The sequence below is a fragment of the Nicotiana sylvestris genome, chromosome 3, assembly GCF_000393655.2.
Source record: "Nicotiana sylvestris chromosome 3, ASM39365v2, whole genome shotgun sequence".
NCBI classification, from domain to species: Eukaryota; Viridiplantae; Streptophyta; class Magnoliopsida; order Solanales; family Solanaceae; genus Nicotiana; species Nicotiana sylvestris.
Window position 1 is genome coordinate 110,465,903 of NC_091059.1, and position 15,322 is coordinate 110,481,224.

Below are 15,322 nucleotides of genomic sequence, written 5' to 3' on the forward strand. Positions count from 1 at the left end.
ACTTCAATTTCAATTAATTGCTTAAGGATAAACTCGATAATGAAGGTATTTCCATGAAATGGCAAATTTTGGATTCTAGTGTATGAATAAGCTAATAATGAAAGAGATGACACGAACTATCAATTACGTCTAAATTCATGAGAATAACCCAGCAACAAAAGGATATCATGTAACAACAATTTTAATTAGGAGTAACTCAATAATAGAGGAAGTCACAAAATAATAAAAGCGGTAACAACTTCAAATAAAGCATATAAGAGTAAACTTGACAACTAAAGGATGTGACGTGTAACAACTTCAAATAAAGCATGTGAAAGTAAACATGACAAATAAAAGATATAAGATGTGCTAACAATTCCAAATAAATACACGAAAGAAGCCTAAGAGTCTAAACCGGTCAATTTATAAACCCGAGTATGCGCTCGTCACCTCGCATACACTGCTTTCACATAATACAAATAAGACAAACAACTTAAATCCTAAGGGGTAGTTTCCCACACAAAGTTAGGCAAGATACTTACCTCAAAGAAGACAAATCAATATTCTAAAACGACTTTCTTGTGTAAAACAATCTCCGGGCGACTTAAATCTAGCCAAAATAACTTAATATTATAAATAAAAATCATACAAAATAATTTTGGATAATAAAGCTTCAATATTTAATGAAAACTAAGAAGTCAACCCCGGGCCTACACCTCGAAACCCGACAAAACTCATAAAATCCGAACACCCATTCCGATACGAGTCCAACCATATCAGAATTATCCAATTCCGACATCAAATTAGCCTTCAAATTTTCATTTTATATTTTAGAAAGTTTTTATAAAAGTCTCCAATTTTCTCCAACTCAAATCACTAAGTTAATGATAAAAGACAGATGGAACCAAGGAATATAATCAAATCCGGTTGAAGAACACTTATCCCAATTCAACATGTGAAAATCCCCTAAAAATGCCCAAATACAAGATCTCTAACCAAAATAGTGATAAAATGTCAAAAGCCCTCAAAATAGAGTAAATATAAGTCTGGCCCAGGTATTTACACATCGCGATCGCGAAGACAAAACACAACAGGTGTCAGAACATGATACACGATAGCGCAAAAAGGAAAGCGAATGCGATGCAATCCCTGCAGGGCCTATGCGAACGCATTCGGGCTCATGTGAACGCGAAGAGTAAAAGGCCTATGCCCAGCCAGTCTCCCCTACTACACGAACGCGTAACAGCTCCTGCGAAGTGCTTATATCCCAATGAGACGCGAACACGTCCTTAACTCCACGAACGTGTAAAGCAACTGCTCCTGCCTCCCAACCACTCTCTGCGAACGCGTCTACATAGTCGCGATTACAATTAAGGAAGCACTAGACATCAGAACAATAATCCAAAAATAGGAGGAAATGGCCCGTAGCCCATCCGGAACACACCCGAGGCCCCCAGGACCCTGTCCAAACATACTAACAAGTTTCATAACATAATGGGGACCTGCTCGAGGCCTCAAATCACATCAAACAACATCAAAACTAAGAATCACACCTCAATTCAAGCCTAATGAACTAATGAACTTTCAACTCCGATAACTCGCGCCGAATCATATCAAATCAACCCGAAATGACTCCAAATTTTACATGCAAGTCCGAAATGACACAACAGAGCTATCCTGGAATTACAATCTGAACCCGACACCAACAAAGTCAACTCCCGGTCAAACCTCTCAACCTTCCAAACTTTCAACTTTCCAACTTTCGCCAAAACACATCAAATCAACCTACGGACCTCCAAATTCAAATCTAGACATATGCCTAAGTTCAAAATCACCATACAAAGCTATTGGAATCATTAAAACACCATTCTGGAGTCATCTACACAAAAGTCAAACTCCGGTCAACACTTGCCACTTAAGCTTCTAAAATAAGAATCATTCTTCCAAATCAATCCCGAATCATCCGAAAACCGAAACCGGCCACACACAAAAGTCATGATACACAATACGAAGCTGCTCAAGACCTTAAGCCACCGAACATAATGCAAATTCTCAAAATAATTGGTCGGGTCGTCCCATTCTCCCCCTCATAAACAAACGTTCTTCCTCTAATGTGCCAAGGACCGTTTCGAAACCACAAAATTATTGAATGAACTCACCATACATATACACACGGGTGATTCCATGTCACCCCAATCCACATAAGCCTGACAACACCCTCTTAACTGAAAATTATTCCTTCCACCCATACCGATAAGCCTTAGAATCAAATTTTTTCCACCATCTGATCATTCCCAAAGACCTGATTCCCGCATAAATACATTGTATCAACCTCAACAAGCTGTCACAGCTCATGCATACACCCACAAGGTATAACCATATGACGTAATACATCGCCCATATACCCATAAAAACATCTCTAATTATAATAGCCACCCATAATCAATTCCAACACTAGCAGCTAAAACCTTGACCAAACCTTCACAATGCTGACCACAGTTCAAGAAACATGAAGACCTCATAATCACTCACCCAAATCAACAAGTCACACCTAACGCCATCTGGGCACATACCTCGCAAGATAAACTCAATAAGCACAACACGAATATGACTAGATATGAAAAGAGAAACACATGAGAGAACTATCAAAAAAGTCTGACAGACACAACTCCCTATCAGTACCAGACTATGAATCCTTTCTACAAGGGAAAATCAAAACATATGAGATAATCACAAGGATCTCATCCTAATATAACTCCACTGCGGCACATAGCCCGGTTCAAACATATCAAACCATATGAAAAATCAAGGATCCCGTCCTCAGCTCTGAATCACAAGTAGAATACACATCACACCAACCAAAACCCTCCACTAACTCTATTCCGTGAAAAACAAATCACAACATGTAACAAACTTCCCATACCAGTAGAGCATCTATATCACAAATTATAACCCAACCATCCCAAAATCATATCAAAACCTATCGTAATAAGTAACAGAAAATTCATCCTAGTCTCATGACTCTCAATAGTGAACAAAACTAGGAAATAGACACGGGCTACCACTATAGAATCTCTCAACAGAGGTAAACACATAAGTAGAGTACAAGAATTACGATACTCACCCATATATGAGACAGATAGGCGGACTCACTCCGATAATAAGAATTGAATCAAAATAAGAATGATGCTCCTCTACAACAAATCAAAACCATACATGTAATGACACCATCTAATGCAACAGCCTCAACCCTACCATGGAAAACATATCAACAAGCCGGGCCTCCCTCTCTAGGGCGTCCTCTACCCGCCTGTCCTCCAACCTTAGCTGGATGTGCAGGTGAAGTAGCAACTAGAATGGAGCTTGTAGCCTGAGTGATCTGATGAAATATGCCTCTCCCGAATCCGGGACAATCTTTCATGATGTTCCTACCACACTCATAACAATCCCTCTGCGGGCATGGCTACTCGTATTGATTCTATGTCGAATAACTGGACTAACCACTGTAGGAACCCTGTGTAGGTGGTGTAGTAAAATATGAATGCCCAATATGAGTACCCTGACTAACTGGAGCTCCACGAGTAGTCTGAAGTGCGGATTGGACTAGCCGACTTCCCGAGCCTCTACCATGATAGGTCATAGCTGAAGAGTAGAATCCAGTGAATCCTCCAGAACCTCGAGACATCTTAGCCTCCTTATCTTCCCTCTCCTTACCCCAAATACGCTCTAACATCCTAGCAATCTCCACAACCTGCTGAAATGGAGTATCAGTCTCCAACTCTAGAGCCATGCTAAGTCTAAGACCATAACTGAGCCCTTTGACAAATCTGTGGACATTACTTTCTAACTGTAGAAATCAAAGTAGGTACATGATGACATAACTCACTTAACTTGATGGAATACTCTAACACCGTCATAGTGCCTTGATTCAATTGCTCGAACTCTATGTGCCATGCATCCCGGAGGGTCTAGGGAACAAACTCCCTAAAGAACATCTCTAAAAACTGAATCCAAGTGAATGGTGCTGCATCAGCTGGCCTACCCTCCTCATAAATCTGCCACCACTGATACGCTGCTCCCGACAACTAAAATGTTATAAAAGCAACTCCCCTCACCTCCATAATACCCATGGTGCGGAGCTACGATGACACTTATCTAGAAAATTATGTGCATCCTCGGTAACTGTGCCACTAAAAGTAGGTGGACCATACCTCTTGAACCTCTCAAGCCTCTTTTGCTCTTCCTCTAATACCCCTGGCTTGACCTACAGCTTAATCAGAATAACAGGCTGTACCGGCACCACACCTGGAACCTAACCAATGTGAGGCCACTTCTCTAGAGTACGGGCGATGGGAGTCTGAGCTCCTCCTCTAATTTGCGAAGTAGTTGGTGCAATAGAGATCAATCCCGCCTGATCCAATATACCAAACATGCTCAGGAACTATGCTAGAGTCTCCTGAAGTCCGAGGTAACAATAGGTGCCTCCGGTGCCTGCCCCCTAACTGGAGCTGTTGGCGGCTCCTCAAATGCTGCTCTGGTAGGTACTTGAGCTGCGGCACGTGCCCCTTCTCGGCCTCCACCTCAGCCTACGCCTCTCGCGGCTCTAGTAGGGGGCGCAAGTGTCTGCTCGGCTGATCCGATAACGCGTGTCCTCACCATGTATGAGTGAATAGAGATCTAAAGGCTCAAACTTCAAAACTAATAAATTAGCATGCCAAGAATTAAAGAAGTGGGGTTTTCCTAATAGTTTCGTAGCCTCTCAAAGATAAGTACAGAGGTCTCCATACCGATTTGCAAGACTCCACTAAACTTGCTCGTGACTCATAGAACCTATTAACCTAGAGCTCTGATACCAACTTATCATGACCCAAAATTCCGCCATAGGCGTTGTGATGGAACCTAGTCTCTAAGACTAGGTAAGCTGAGTACTTACAACAATTAAGTCAGTTTAACAATGATAATTTAAAATAGAGTTTAATAAGAATACTGAAATAAAAACGAAATAAGCCTATGCGACAATAATCATAACACCCTCCCAAGCCTAGGTAATACAGAGTCACGAACTCTAGCTGAATACATCAAAAGATCTCAAAGATCTAAATACAATATTGTTCTTCAAATAACAAGTTGAAAGTACAATAAAAGGAAAGGACTCCAAGGGACTACGATGACCAAGCAACTCTCCCTTAAATCCTCGCGAACAATAAGCTAACTCTACCCGAGTCCGATATCTTCAATACCTGGATCTGCATAAAAATATACAGAAGTGTAGTATGAGTACACCACGGTCGCTACCTACTAAGTATCAAGACTAACCTCGATGGAGTAGTGATGAGGTGCAACTCAAGACACATGCTAGTCAAAATAACCTGTGCAATATAGAAGTATAGAGCTAATAATGAAAAACAAGAATCAGTAAATGGCAACAAGAATCAACATGTGATATAAACATTAAAGTAATAAGAATATCGTAAAAGTACCATTGAAACCAAATAAGAAACACAAATGACAACCAATTAATCAAGCCATTCTAGCACAAGTTTCGCAACGAAATTACTCCGAGATACCTCATCTCATAATCACAGGTCACGAGTCTCAAACCACAAATCATATGCTCCGGCACCTTGTGACCACATGTCTAATCACAACCACACGGACAACTCACATGCCAATATCCCGATCCGCATGATTACAGGCTCAGACTCACAATCCGCCCAGGGTGGTCACAAGCTCACTATCACAATCTTCCTGGCATGGCCCCAGGATTAATATCAACATGAAAGCAGATAAAACAAGAATACATAGTCATGATCAATAAATGTTAAGTTTCATACTCCCGAACTAGTATAAGTGGCATGCTATGGTGTGTGCTCGTGCCTAGTGTACTAGTACATCCCAAGTCAACAAGTAACATCAAAGACATCGAGTAGCTCATTGAAAGCAACACAAAAGTCACGTAAGGTGTATGACATACACAAGGATAATCACACTATCACATGAATATCGTCAACATAATGCCCCCAGACCATCACACATCATCCATAACATTGCCATCCTTATCTCTCTGATAGCCACCCGTATCACTCTGCATTATAGCTACCCTTATCGCTCCGCCCCGATAATAACACAATAGCTAGAGGTATCACTCCGCACAATCAACAATAGTGAGGTGCCACCCTTATGCCCCGCATAATAACAACAGTGAAATGCCACTCTTATGCTCCACATAACAACAACCAATCCACACAACAAATCACATATTCTAATATCACAACAACGCGACATATTAACTCATACCACAAGTGCCCATAGGCCACAACCTTTCCAAAAGAACCAAAAATATCAATATTTCACAATATATTTCCCACTGCTCAAACACAATGTGTATAGAATCTCAATAACAACAAATAAACGGGAAAGTAACTCAATAATGAAAAACACCCCCTTTAAGCACAACTTCAAATAAAATATATTAATCACTTTCAATAACTTCAACTTTAATTAACTGCTTAAGGATAAACTCGATAATGAAGGTATTTCTATGAAATGACTAACTTTGAATTCTAGTGTATGAAATATGCTACCAATGAAAGAGATGTCACGAACTAGTAACTATGTCAAAATGCATGAGACACAACCCGGCAACAAAAGGATATCATGTAAAAACTATTTCAATTAAGAGTAACACAACAATAGAGGAAGTCACATAATGATAAAAGAGGTAATAACTTCAAATAAAGCATATAAGAGTAAACTTGACAAGTAAAGGATGTGATGTGTAACAAAAACTTCAAATAAAGCATGTGAAAGTAAACATGACAAATAAAAGATATAACATGTGCTAACAATTCCAAATAAATACATGAAAAAAGCCTAAGAGTCTAAACCGGTCTATTTATAAGCCCGAGTATGCACTCGTCGCCTCGCGTACACGGCTTTCACATAATACAAATAGGACAAACAACTTAAATCCTAAGGGATAGTTTCTCACACAAAGTTATGCAACATACTTACCTCAATGAAGCCAAATCAACACTCTAAAATGTCCTTCTTGTGCAAAACAATCGCCAGACGGCTCAAATCTAGCAAAAATAACTCAATATCATAAATAAAACCCGTAGAAAATAATTCCGGATAATAAAGTTTCGATCTTTAATGAAAACTAAAAAGTCAACCAAAAAGTCAACCCCGAGCTTGTACCTCGAAATCCGAACACCAATTCCGATACGAGTCCAATCATACCAAAATTATCCAATTCCGACATCAAATCGACCTTCAAATCCTCATTTTACATTTTAAAAAGTTTTTATAAAAATCCTCAATTTCTCCAACTCAAATCACTAATTTAATGATAAAAACGAAGATGGAATTATAATTAAATCCTGGTAAGAACACTTACACCAATTCAACACGTGAAAATTTCCTCCAAAATCGCCCAAATCCGAGCTCTCCAACTAAACAAAGTGATAAATATCAAAAGTCCTCGAAATAGAGTAAATATAAGTCTGCCCAGGTATTTACACATCGCGGTAGCGAAATTAGCACGATGATCACGAATAGAAAACACAACAGCTGCCAGAACATGATACGCGATCGCGCAAAAAGGAAAGCGAATGCGATGGAATCCCCATAGGGCCTATGCGAACACGTTTGGGCTCATGCGAACGCGAAGACTAAAAGGCCTATGCCCAGCCGATCACCCCTACTACACGACCGCGTAACAACTCTCATGACCACGAAGTGCTTATCTCCCAATGTGACACGAATGCGTCCTTAACTCCGCGAATGCTTCGAGCAACTAATCCTACTTCCCAAACACTCTCTGTGAACGCGTCTACACAGTCGCTATCGCGATTAAGGAAGACATCCTAAACACACCCGAGGCCTCCAGGATCCCGTCCAAACATACCAACAAGTTCCATAACATAATGTGGACCTGTTCGAGGCCTCAAATCACATCAAACAATATCAAAACTATGAATCGCACCTCAATTCAAGCCTAATGAACTAATGAGTTTTCAAATCCTATAACTCGCACTGAATCATATCAAATTAACCTGGAATGACTTCAAATTTTGCATGCAAGTCCCAAATGATACAAAGGAGCTATACCAACTCCTGTAATTATAATCCGAATCCGATACCAACAAAGTCAACTCACAGTGAAACCTCTCAACCTTCCATACCTTTAACTTTCCAACTTTCGCCAAAACACATCAAATCGACCTACGGACCTCCAAATCTAAATTTGGAAGACTCCTAAGTCCAAAATCACCATATAAAACTATTGGAATAATTAAAATACCATTGCGAAGTCGTCTACACAAAGGTGAAACTCTGGTCAACTCTCGCTACTTAAGCTTCTCAAACAAAAATTATTCTTCCAAATCAATCCTGAATCATCCAAAAACCAAACCCGGCTACACACGCAAGTAATGATATACATATGAAACTACTCAAGACCTTAAGCCACCGAACGGAATGCCAATTCTCAATACGACTGATCGGATCGTCACAAGTAACCTTCAAGATACTTATTGACAACCTATGTTTGCCCACCATATTGAGAGTGATAGGCAGTAGAGTGGTGTAGTTGGACTCCTGGAACATCAAACAAGGCTTACTAGAATTTGCTAAGGAAGATTACATCTTTGTCACTCACTAACGTTTGTGGTAGGCCATGGAGTTCGTAAATGTTATCCAAGAAGACCTGAGCTACTGTAGAGGCAGTATAGGGGTGCACTAGTCCAATGAAGTGAGCATACTTGCTCAATCGATTGACAAAATCCTAGAATCACAGACTTGTTGTGGGATTTGGGAAGCCCCTCAATGAAATCCAATCTGATGTCTTGTCAGGAATGGGGAGAGGCAACAATAATCTAGGAGATTTTATATTTTCTCCTTTACACTTATGGCATGTCTCATAATATTTAATAAATTTGCGAACATCCTGTTTCATTTTATTCCAATAATATAGTAGGATGACTCTGAACAAGGTGGCAGCCATGCCAGAATAGTCCCCTACAACAGAGCTATGAGAAAATTACAGGATCTATTACCTTAGGGAAAGGTTAGTACCCATCACTATTTTACCCTTCCCTTATAAAACATCATCTTGTAACATATATATAGGATTTGAAAGAGATTTACTCGTAATTGAGTTAGCACCTTTTGTTGTTGAGGATCTCCAATATAAGACTTCTGCACCTTCAAAAGAAAGGTGGAAGTGACAGTAGAAATATTGTGCAACTGGGTATCAGTTGCAGGGAACCTAGATAATACATCGGCCACCAAATTTTCCTTCCCTTTTTTTGTAAACTATGGAGTATTTATACCCCATTAATTTGGCTAACCACTTCTGTTAATTAGGAGTAGAATCCTCTGCTCAAGTAACATTTAAGACTATGATGGTCGATTTTGATAGTAAAATGCCTACCTATCAAGTAGGGTCTCCACTTATCAATTGCAGCCACAATAGCCATCATTTTCTTATCATACACTAATAGTTATAGGTATTTAATAGTGAAAGCCTTACTCATGTAAGCTAGTGGATGGTCGGCTTGCATAAATACAACTCCAATACCCACTCCGCAAGCATTAGCTTCAATGATAAACTCCAAGGAGAATATTGGTAATGCTAGGACAGGTGTGGAGCTTATAGCTTGTTTCAGACTTTCAAATGCTCTTGTTGCTGCTTCAGACCATGCAAACTTATCTTTCTTCAACAACTCTGTCAGAGGTCTATCAATGATCCCATACCAATTAACAAATCTTCTATAGTATCCAGTCAAACCCAAGAACCCCCTTAACTCTTTTAGTGATTTTCGAATGGGCCATTCCAATGTCAATATCACCTTGTCAGGATATGCGGTCACCCCTTATTGAGTGATGATATGGCCCGAGTAATCAACCTCCATTTTCCTAGATGAACACTTACTCATTTTAACAAATAAGTTGTGCTTCTGTAATACTTCAAAAGCATGTTGCAAATATACTAGATGTTCAGGCCAGAAGGGGCTGTAAATGAGGATATCATAAAAAAACTAATATAAACTTCCTCAAATAAGGTTGGAAGATAATATTCATCAAACTTTGGAAGGTGGATGGGGCATTTGTCAGTTGCAAATGGCATCACTACAAATTCGTAATGACCATTATAAGACCTAAAAGGTGTTTTTTCTATATCAGTTTCAGACATTCTAATTTGATAATTGATGGGTTTTCAATATCTTAGCCTTATGTTTCGATGATCTAACAAACTTACTATCAAGAACTAGATAGGAAACCTGACATACTTGGTTTACATTACCAATCAACGGACTCCAGCTAAATGTGAACTGCTATAGCTTCAGGAAATAGAGAACCAACACAAGGACCTGATATCCTTGTGGTTCCCTTATAGCAATACAGAGTCAATTGGGTATAGCTAGAAAGCGACGTGACTGCCTGCACTGTTTTTGCCTGCACTGCACTGTTTCCAGCGGTCACTTGTCCTTTGACCAACCAAGTGATTACATCATTCAAGTGATGTCATCCAAGTTGGATTAACAAGTGAATTACAATAAAATATCACTTGAATACTTGAGAACCACTTCAAACATTCAAGCCTTCTGCAACAGTGAACTTAATTCTCAAGAGCCTGAAGAACAAAGTTAAACGCTGCTACGGACCAGTTCCTAAATCTAGTATTTTGTTGTCCTTAGTTGATTTGTAACTTTGTTATTGCTCTTATTGTAATTCCTAAATTGCTTAGCTAGAAGCATTACTTAGGAACCCCTTTATAAAACTATAAACCCCTTGAGTTTGTGTCGTGATTAGAGTTAGTCATGAGTTGAAGTCTTTGTAATAAGTGTATTGCAAAGTGGCTTGTAATAGGTGTATTACAAGTTAGTGAGGGATTAAGAGTTTAATTCCTAGGTTGCATAGGTTGTAATTTAAAAGTTGCTCATAGTGAAGTTGAAATCCTAGCAGTGTAGGTCGTGGTTTTTTATCCCCTTGAGCAGGGATTTTTCCACGTAAAATTCCCTGTCTTATTTACTTACTATTTTATTAGTATTCTCAGTGGAAACTCATAGAAGACCTAGTACTCTATAGTTTGATGGACTTATATAAACTATCAATTGGTATTAGAACGGGTTCCTCCTATCAGGCTAATACCTATGAAGAATCCGTATGGCTGCTCCACCAATTTTTGAAGAAGGAAAATCTACGTACAGACCACCCAGGTTTAATGGGCAATACTATGGGTGGTGGAAGATAAGAATGCATGATTTTATCATAGCTGAAGATCCTGAGTTGTGGGATGTCATATGTGATAGTCCTTACATCCCAACAAAGGCAGTTGGAGACCTTCCATTGACAATGCCAAAAACCAGAAAAGAATACACTGACGTAGAGATAAAAGTTGTGGAGAATAATTTTCATGCCAGAAAATTTTTGGTGTGTGGAATAGGACCTGAGGAATACAATAGAATCTTTGGTTGTGAAACTGCCAAGGAGATATGGGAAGCTTTGCAAACAACACATGAGGGAACTACTCAAGTAAAGAAATCTAAGATTGACATGCTCATCACTGAGTATGAAGTCTTTAGGATGAATGATGATGAATCTATTCAAGATATACACACAAGATTCACCTCTATCATAAATGAGTTACACTCACTTGGTGAAATCATTCCTAGGAACAAGCTAGTAAGGAAAATTCTCAATATCCTGCCCAGTTCTTGGGAAAGCAAGGTGAATGCTATTACTGAAGCAAAGGACCTGCAGGAGCTGACCATAGATGAGCTGGTTGGAAATCTGAAGACCTACGAGATGAAGAGGAAGATAGACAGTGAAAGAAGAGAACCAAAGAAAGAAAAGAACCTGGTACTCAAAGCTAAAAGCAATGACTCGAGTGAGGAAGATAGTGACATGGCTTACTTAACCAAAAGGTTTCAAAAGATGGTCAGAAGAAATGGAGGAATACTGAAAAGGGGCAACTCCAGCCAAAGAAATATGATCTCTGTCACAAATGTGGAAAGCTAGGGCACTTCATCAAAGATTATCCTCTCCTGAAGCAAGAACACTCCAAGTACAACCCTGATAAAGCAACTAAGAGGAACTTGGTTCCTGACAAGCACTTCAAAAGGAAGAGATCTGCTGACAATGTGGTGAAACAGGCTCTTGCAGCATGGGGAGACTCCTCTAGGGAGTCTGAAGATGAAACTGATGCAGGTGATAGCTCCATGATGGCAGTTGAAAGTGAGAAAAATGAATATGATTCAATATTTTCTTTGATGGCCCAATCAGATGATGATAAAGATGATGACAACAGTGAGGTAAATTTTATGGATGTTCAGAGAAATTTGAAATCCTACTATCCTAAGAAACTCATGTCTTTAGATAATGTATTGATTGATGCCTATCATAGTCTTGTGGAGGATAAGGATGCCTAAACTTAGAGCTATGAGAAGCTGAACAAACTAGAGATGATCTGGTAGTGTGTTTAGTTGATCTGAAGGAAACCATTTGTGAGTTGGAAAAAGGAAAATTTGTTTTAACCGAAAAAATTGCTAACATAGAGCATGAAAGAGATGACTTAGTGGTTGTAGTTGTTGACCATAAGGAAACCATTAAGAACTTCAGTAAAGAAAAAAAGGCCTTAGTGAAGAGAGTGACTAATATTGAGGAAGAAAGAAATGATCTCTTGGTAGTAGTTGCAGACCTGAGGGAACCAATAAAGGGACTAGGAACTGAGTCTAAACCTGGAAATTCTGGAAAAGGAAAAGAGGTAGCCAGAGAGGCACACATTAGTCTTGAAAATGAGTTGAAGGCTGTGAGAAATAGCCTGTGTGTTGAAATTGAGAAAAACAAGCATCTCCAAACTGAACTGGAAAGAGTAAAAAATTATCTTAAAAAGTCCCTGAAGTGGACTTGGCCCTCAGAAGCTATCATTGCCATGCATATTAATAATGGTGGAAACAGGCAGGGAATAGGGTTCCAAAGGGAGAAAACCCCTTACAACCCCCATAGCAAGTATGTTACTGTACTAGATAACTGGCCGTGTACCCACTGTGAGAACAATGACCATTTCAAGGAAAATTACCAAGCCAGGGTCCAGTCTATTCAGAAAAACAAAGTGTTTGCTAAAAATGTAACTACTAAAAGGGGACCAGGTGCCACCCACAAAAAAATGTATATTACCTGCATGGACTAAGAGAGCTCTTATTCACACTCTTGCCTACTACAAGGGACCCAAACTTGTTTGGGTTCCTAAAACTAACTCTTGATTTCCTTGTACAGGGGACAATGAAAGGAAGCAGTCGGCAATGGTTCATGGATAGTGGCTATTCAAAGCACATGACTGGGAATACCATGGACTTTCTTTCACTAAAAGCCCTGCAAGGAGGGAGCATATCCTTTGGCAATGGGAAAAAGGGCACATTCTTGGAGTTGGAAAAGTCGGGAAATCACTTACTTACTCTATTGAGAATGTGTACTATGTCAATGGTCTTAAGTACAGTCTCTTGAGTGTCTCTCAGATCTGTGATAAAGGAAATAAGGTGGAGTTCTTGTCCGAGATATGTACAATTACTAATCTGGTAACTAGTAAAGTGGTACTTGTGGCCAAGAGATACAAGAACATCTATGTTGCTGATTTCGAGTCTATACAAAGTGGTGATCTGAGTTGTCTGAAATATATTGATGATGATGCTGAACTCTGGCACAGAAGATTGGGGCATGCAAGCTTCTCCCTTCTGAATAAACTAATTCAGAAGGACCTAGTCTATGGTCTGCCCATGTCAAAGTTCAAAGTACAAAAAGTGTGTGATGCATGTGCCAGAGGAAATCATGTGAAATCTTCTTTTAAGCCTAAAAAGGATGTCAGCACCTCAAAGCCACTCGATCTTCTTCATATAGATTTTTGTGACCCCATGAGAGTGCAATTCAGAGGAAGAAAAAGATACATCTTTGTGATAGTGGATGACTACTCCTGATTTACATGGACTCTATTTCTTAGAACAAAAGATAAACCTTCGAGGTATTTGTGGCTTTTGTGAAGAAAATCCAGGTTAAGATGGAGTCTAGAGTAGCATGTATTAGATCATATCATGGAACAGAATTTGACAATGCCAAATTTGATGAGTTCTATATTGAAAATGGCATTACCCACAACTTCTCAGCTCCAAGAACTCCCTAGCAAAATGGATTTGTGGAAAGGAAGAATAGAACTCTTGAAGAAATAGCAAGAACATTGTTGATCGGCAGTGGGATAGCAAAGAACTTCTAGGATGAAGCTGTCAACACTACCTGCTACTTGGTGAATAGGTGCATGATCAGATCTCTCCTAAACAAAACTCCATATGAGTTGCTGAATTGAAGGAAACCCAAGCTGACTCACCTTAGAACATTTGGGTGCAAATGCTATGTTCTCAATAACAGAAAGGATCAGCTTGGTAAATTTGATGCCAATAGTGATGAAGGAATCTTTCTGGAGTATTCTTCTCAAAGTAAAGCTTACAAGATATACAACAAACAGACTCAATGTGTTGAGAAAAGTGTTCATGTAATCTTTGACAAGTCCTATCCCTCCTGTGAGAAGAGTACCAAGGATGATCAAGATGGAGAGCCTTTACTGATTCCAGGTGAAGTCATTGACATGACAAATGGAAAGACAGACATAATAAGCCAAGTGAAGGAGCCTAGTGGAGACAATGCTGACTCTTCCTCAAGGGAACCAGGTACCTCAATTACAACTGAAGCTGAAGAAACAGTGGTTGATACAGTATAAGGTACTCCAAATGTACCTGAGAGAATAACATAAGGGAACCAGTTAGATATACCAAGCTCCTCTATAAATAAACCTCAAATGCGCAACTGGAAACATAAAATATCTCATCCTCTTGACAACATAATTACCCCTCTTGATTCTAGAGTACAAACCAGATCAAAAGCCAAAAATTCACTTGCCTTCTCAGCCTTTCTTTCCCAAATAGAACCCAAAAATATCAATGAAGCCTTGAAAGATGCAGATTGGATTACAACCATGCAAGATGAGTTGCATCAGTTCGAAAGGAACAATGTATAGCACCTGGTACCTAGACCTTCAAATCGAACCATTATAGGAACCAGGTAGGTATTCAGGAATAAGCTTGATGAACATGGAAACATTACAAGGAACAAGGCTAGGCTAGTGGTTCAAGGTTACAATCAGGAGGAATGGATTGATTATGATGAGATGTTTGCTCTGGTTGCTCGCATGGAAGCTATTAGAATCCTAATCGCTTTTGCATCTCATATGGAATTCACTCTATTCCAAATGGATGTCAAAAGTGCATTTCTGAATGGACTTCTTAAGAAA

The 15,322-nt window shown here is 39.4% G+C and overlaps 1 protein-coding gene across 1 annotated transcript; it reads left to right on the forward strand.

Moving 5' to 3' along the window:
* Nucleotides 1-11,151: 11,151 nt before the first annotated feature.
* Nucleotides 11,152-14,752, forward strand: LOC138887828 (uncharacterized). The gene is made up of 6 exons (XM_070169616.1): nt 11,152-11,769; nt 11,913-12,299; nt 12,482-13,114; nt 13,264-13,421; nt 13,484-13,699; nt 14,404-14,752. Exons 1-6 carry the CDS (start codon nt 11,152-11,154, stop codon nt 14,750-14,752), a joined length of 2,361 nt encoding a protein of 786 aa, XP_070025717.1.
* The last annotated feature ends 570 nt before the right edge of the window (nt 14,753-15,322 follow it).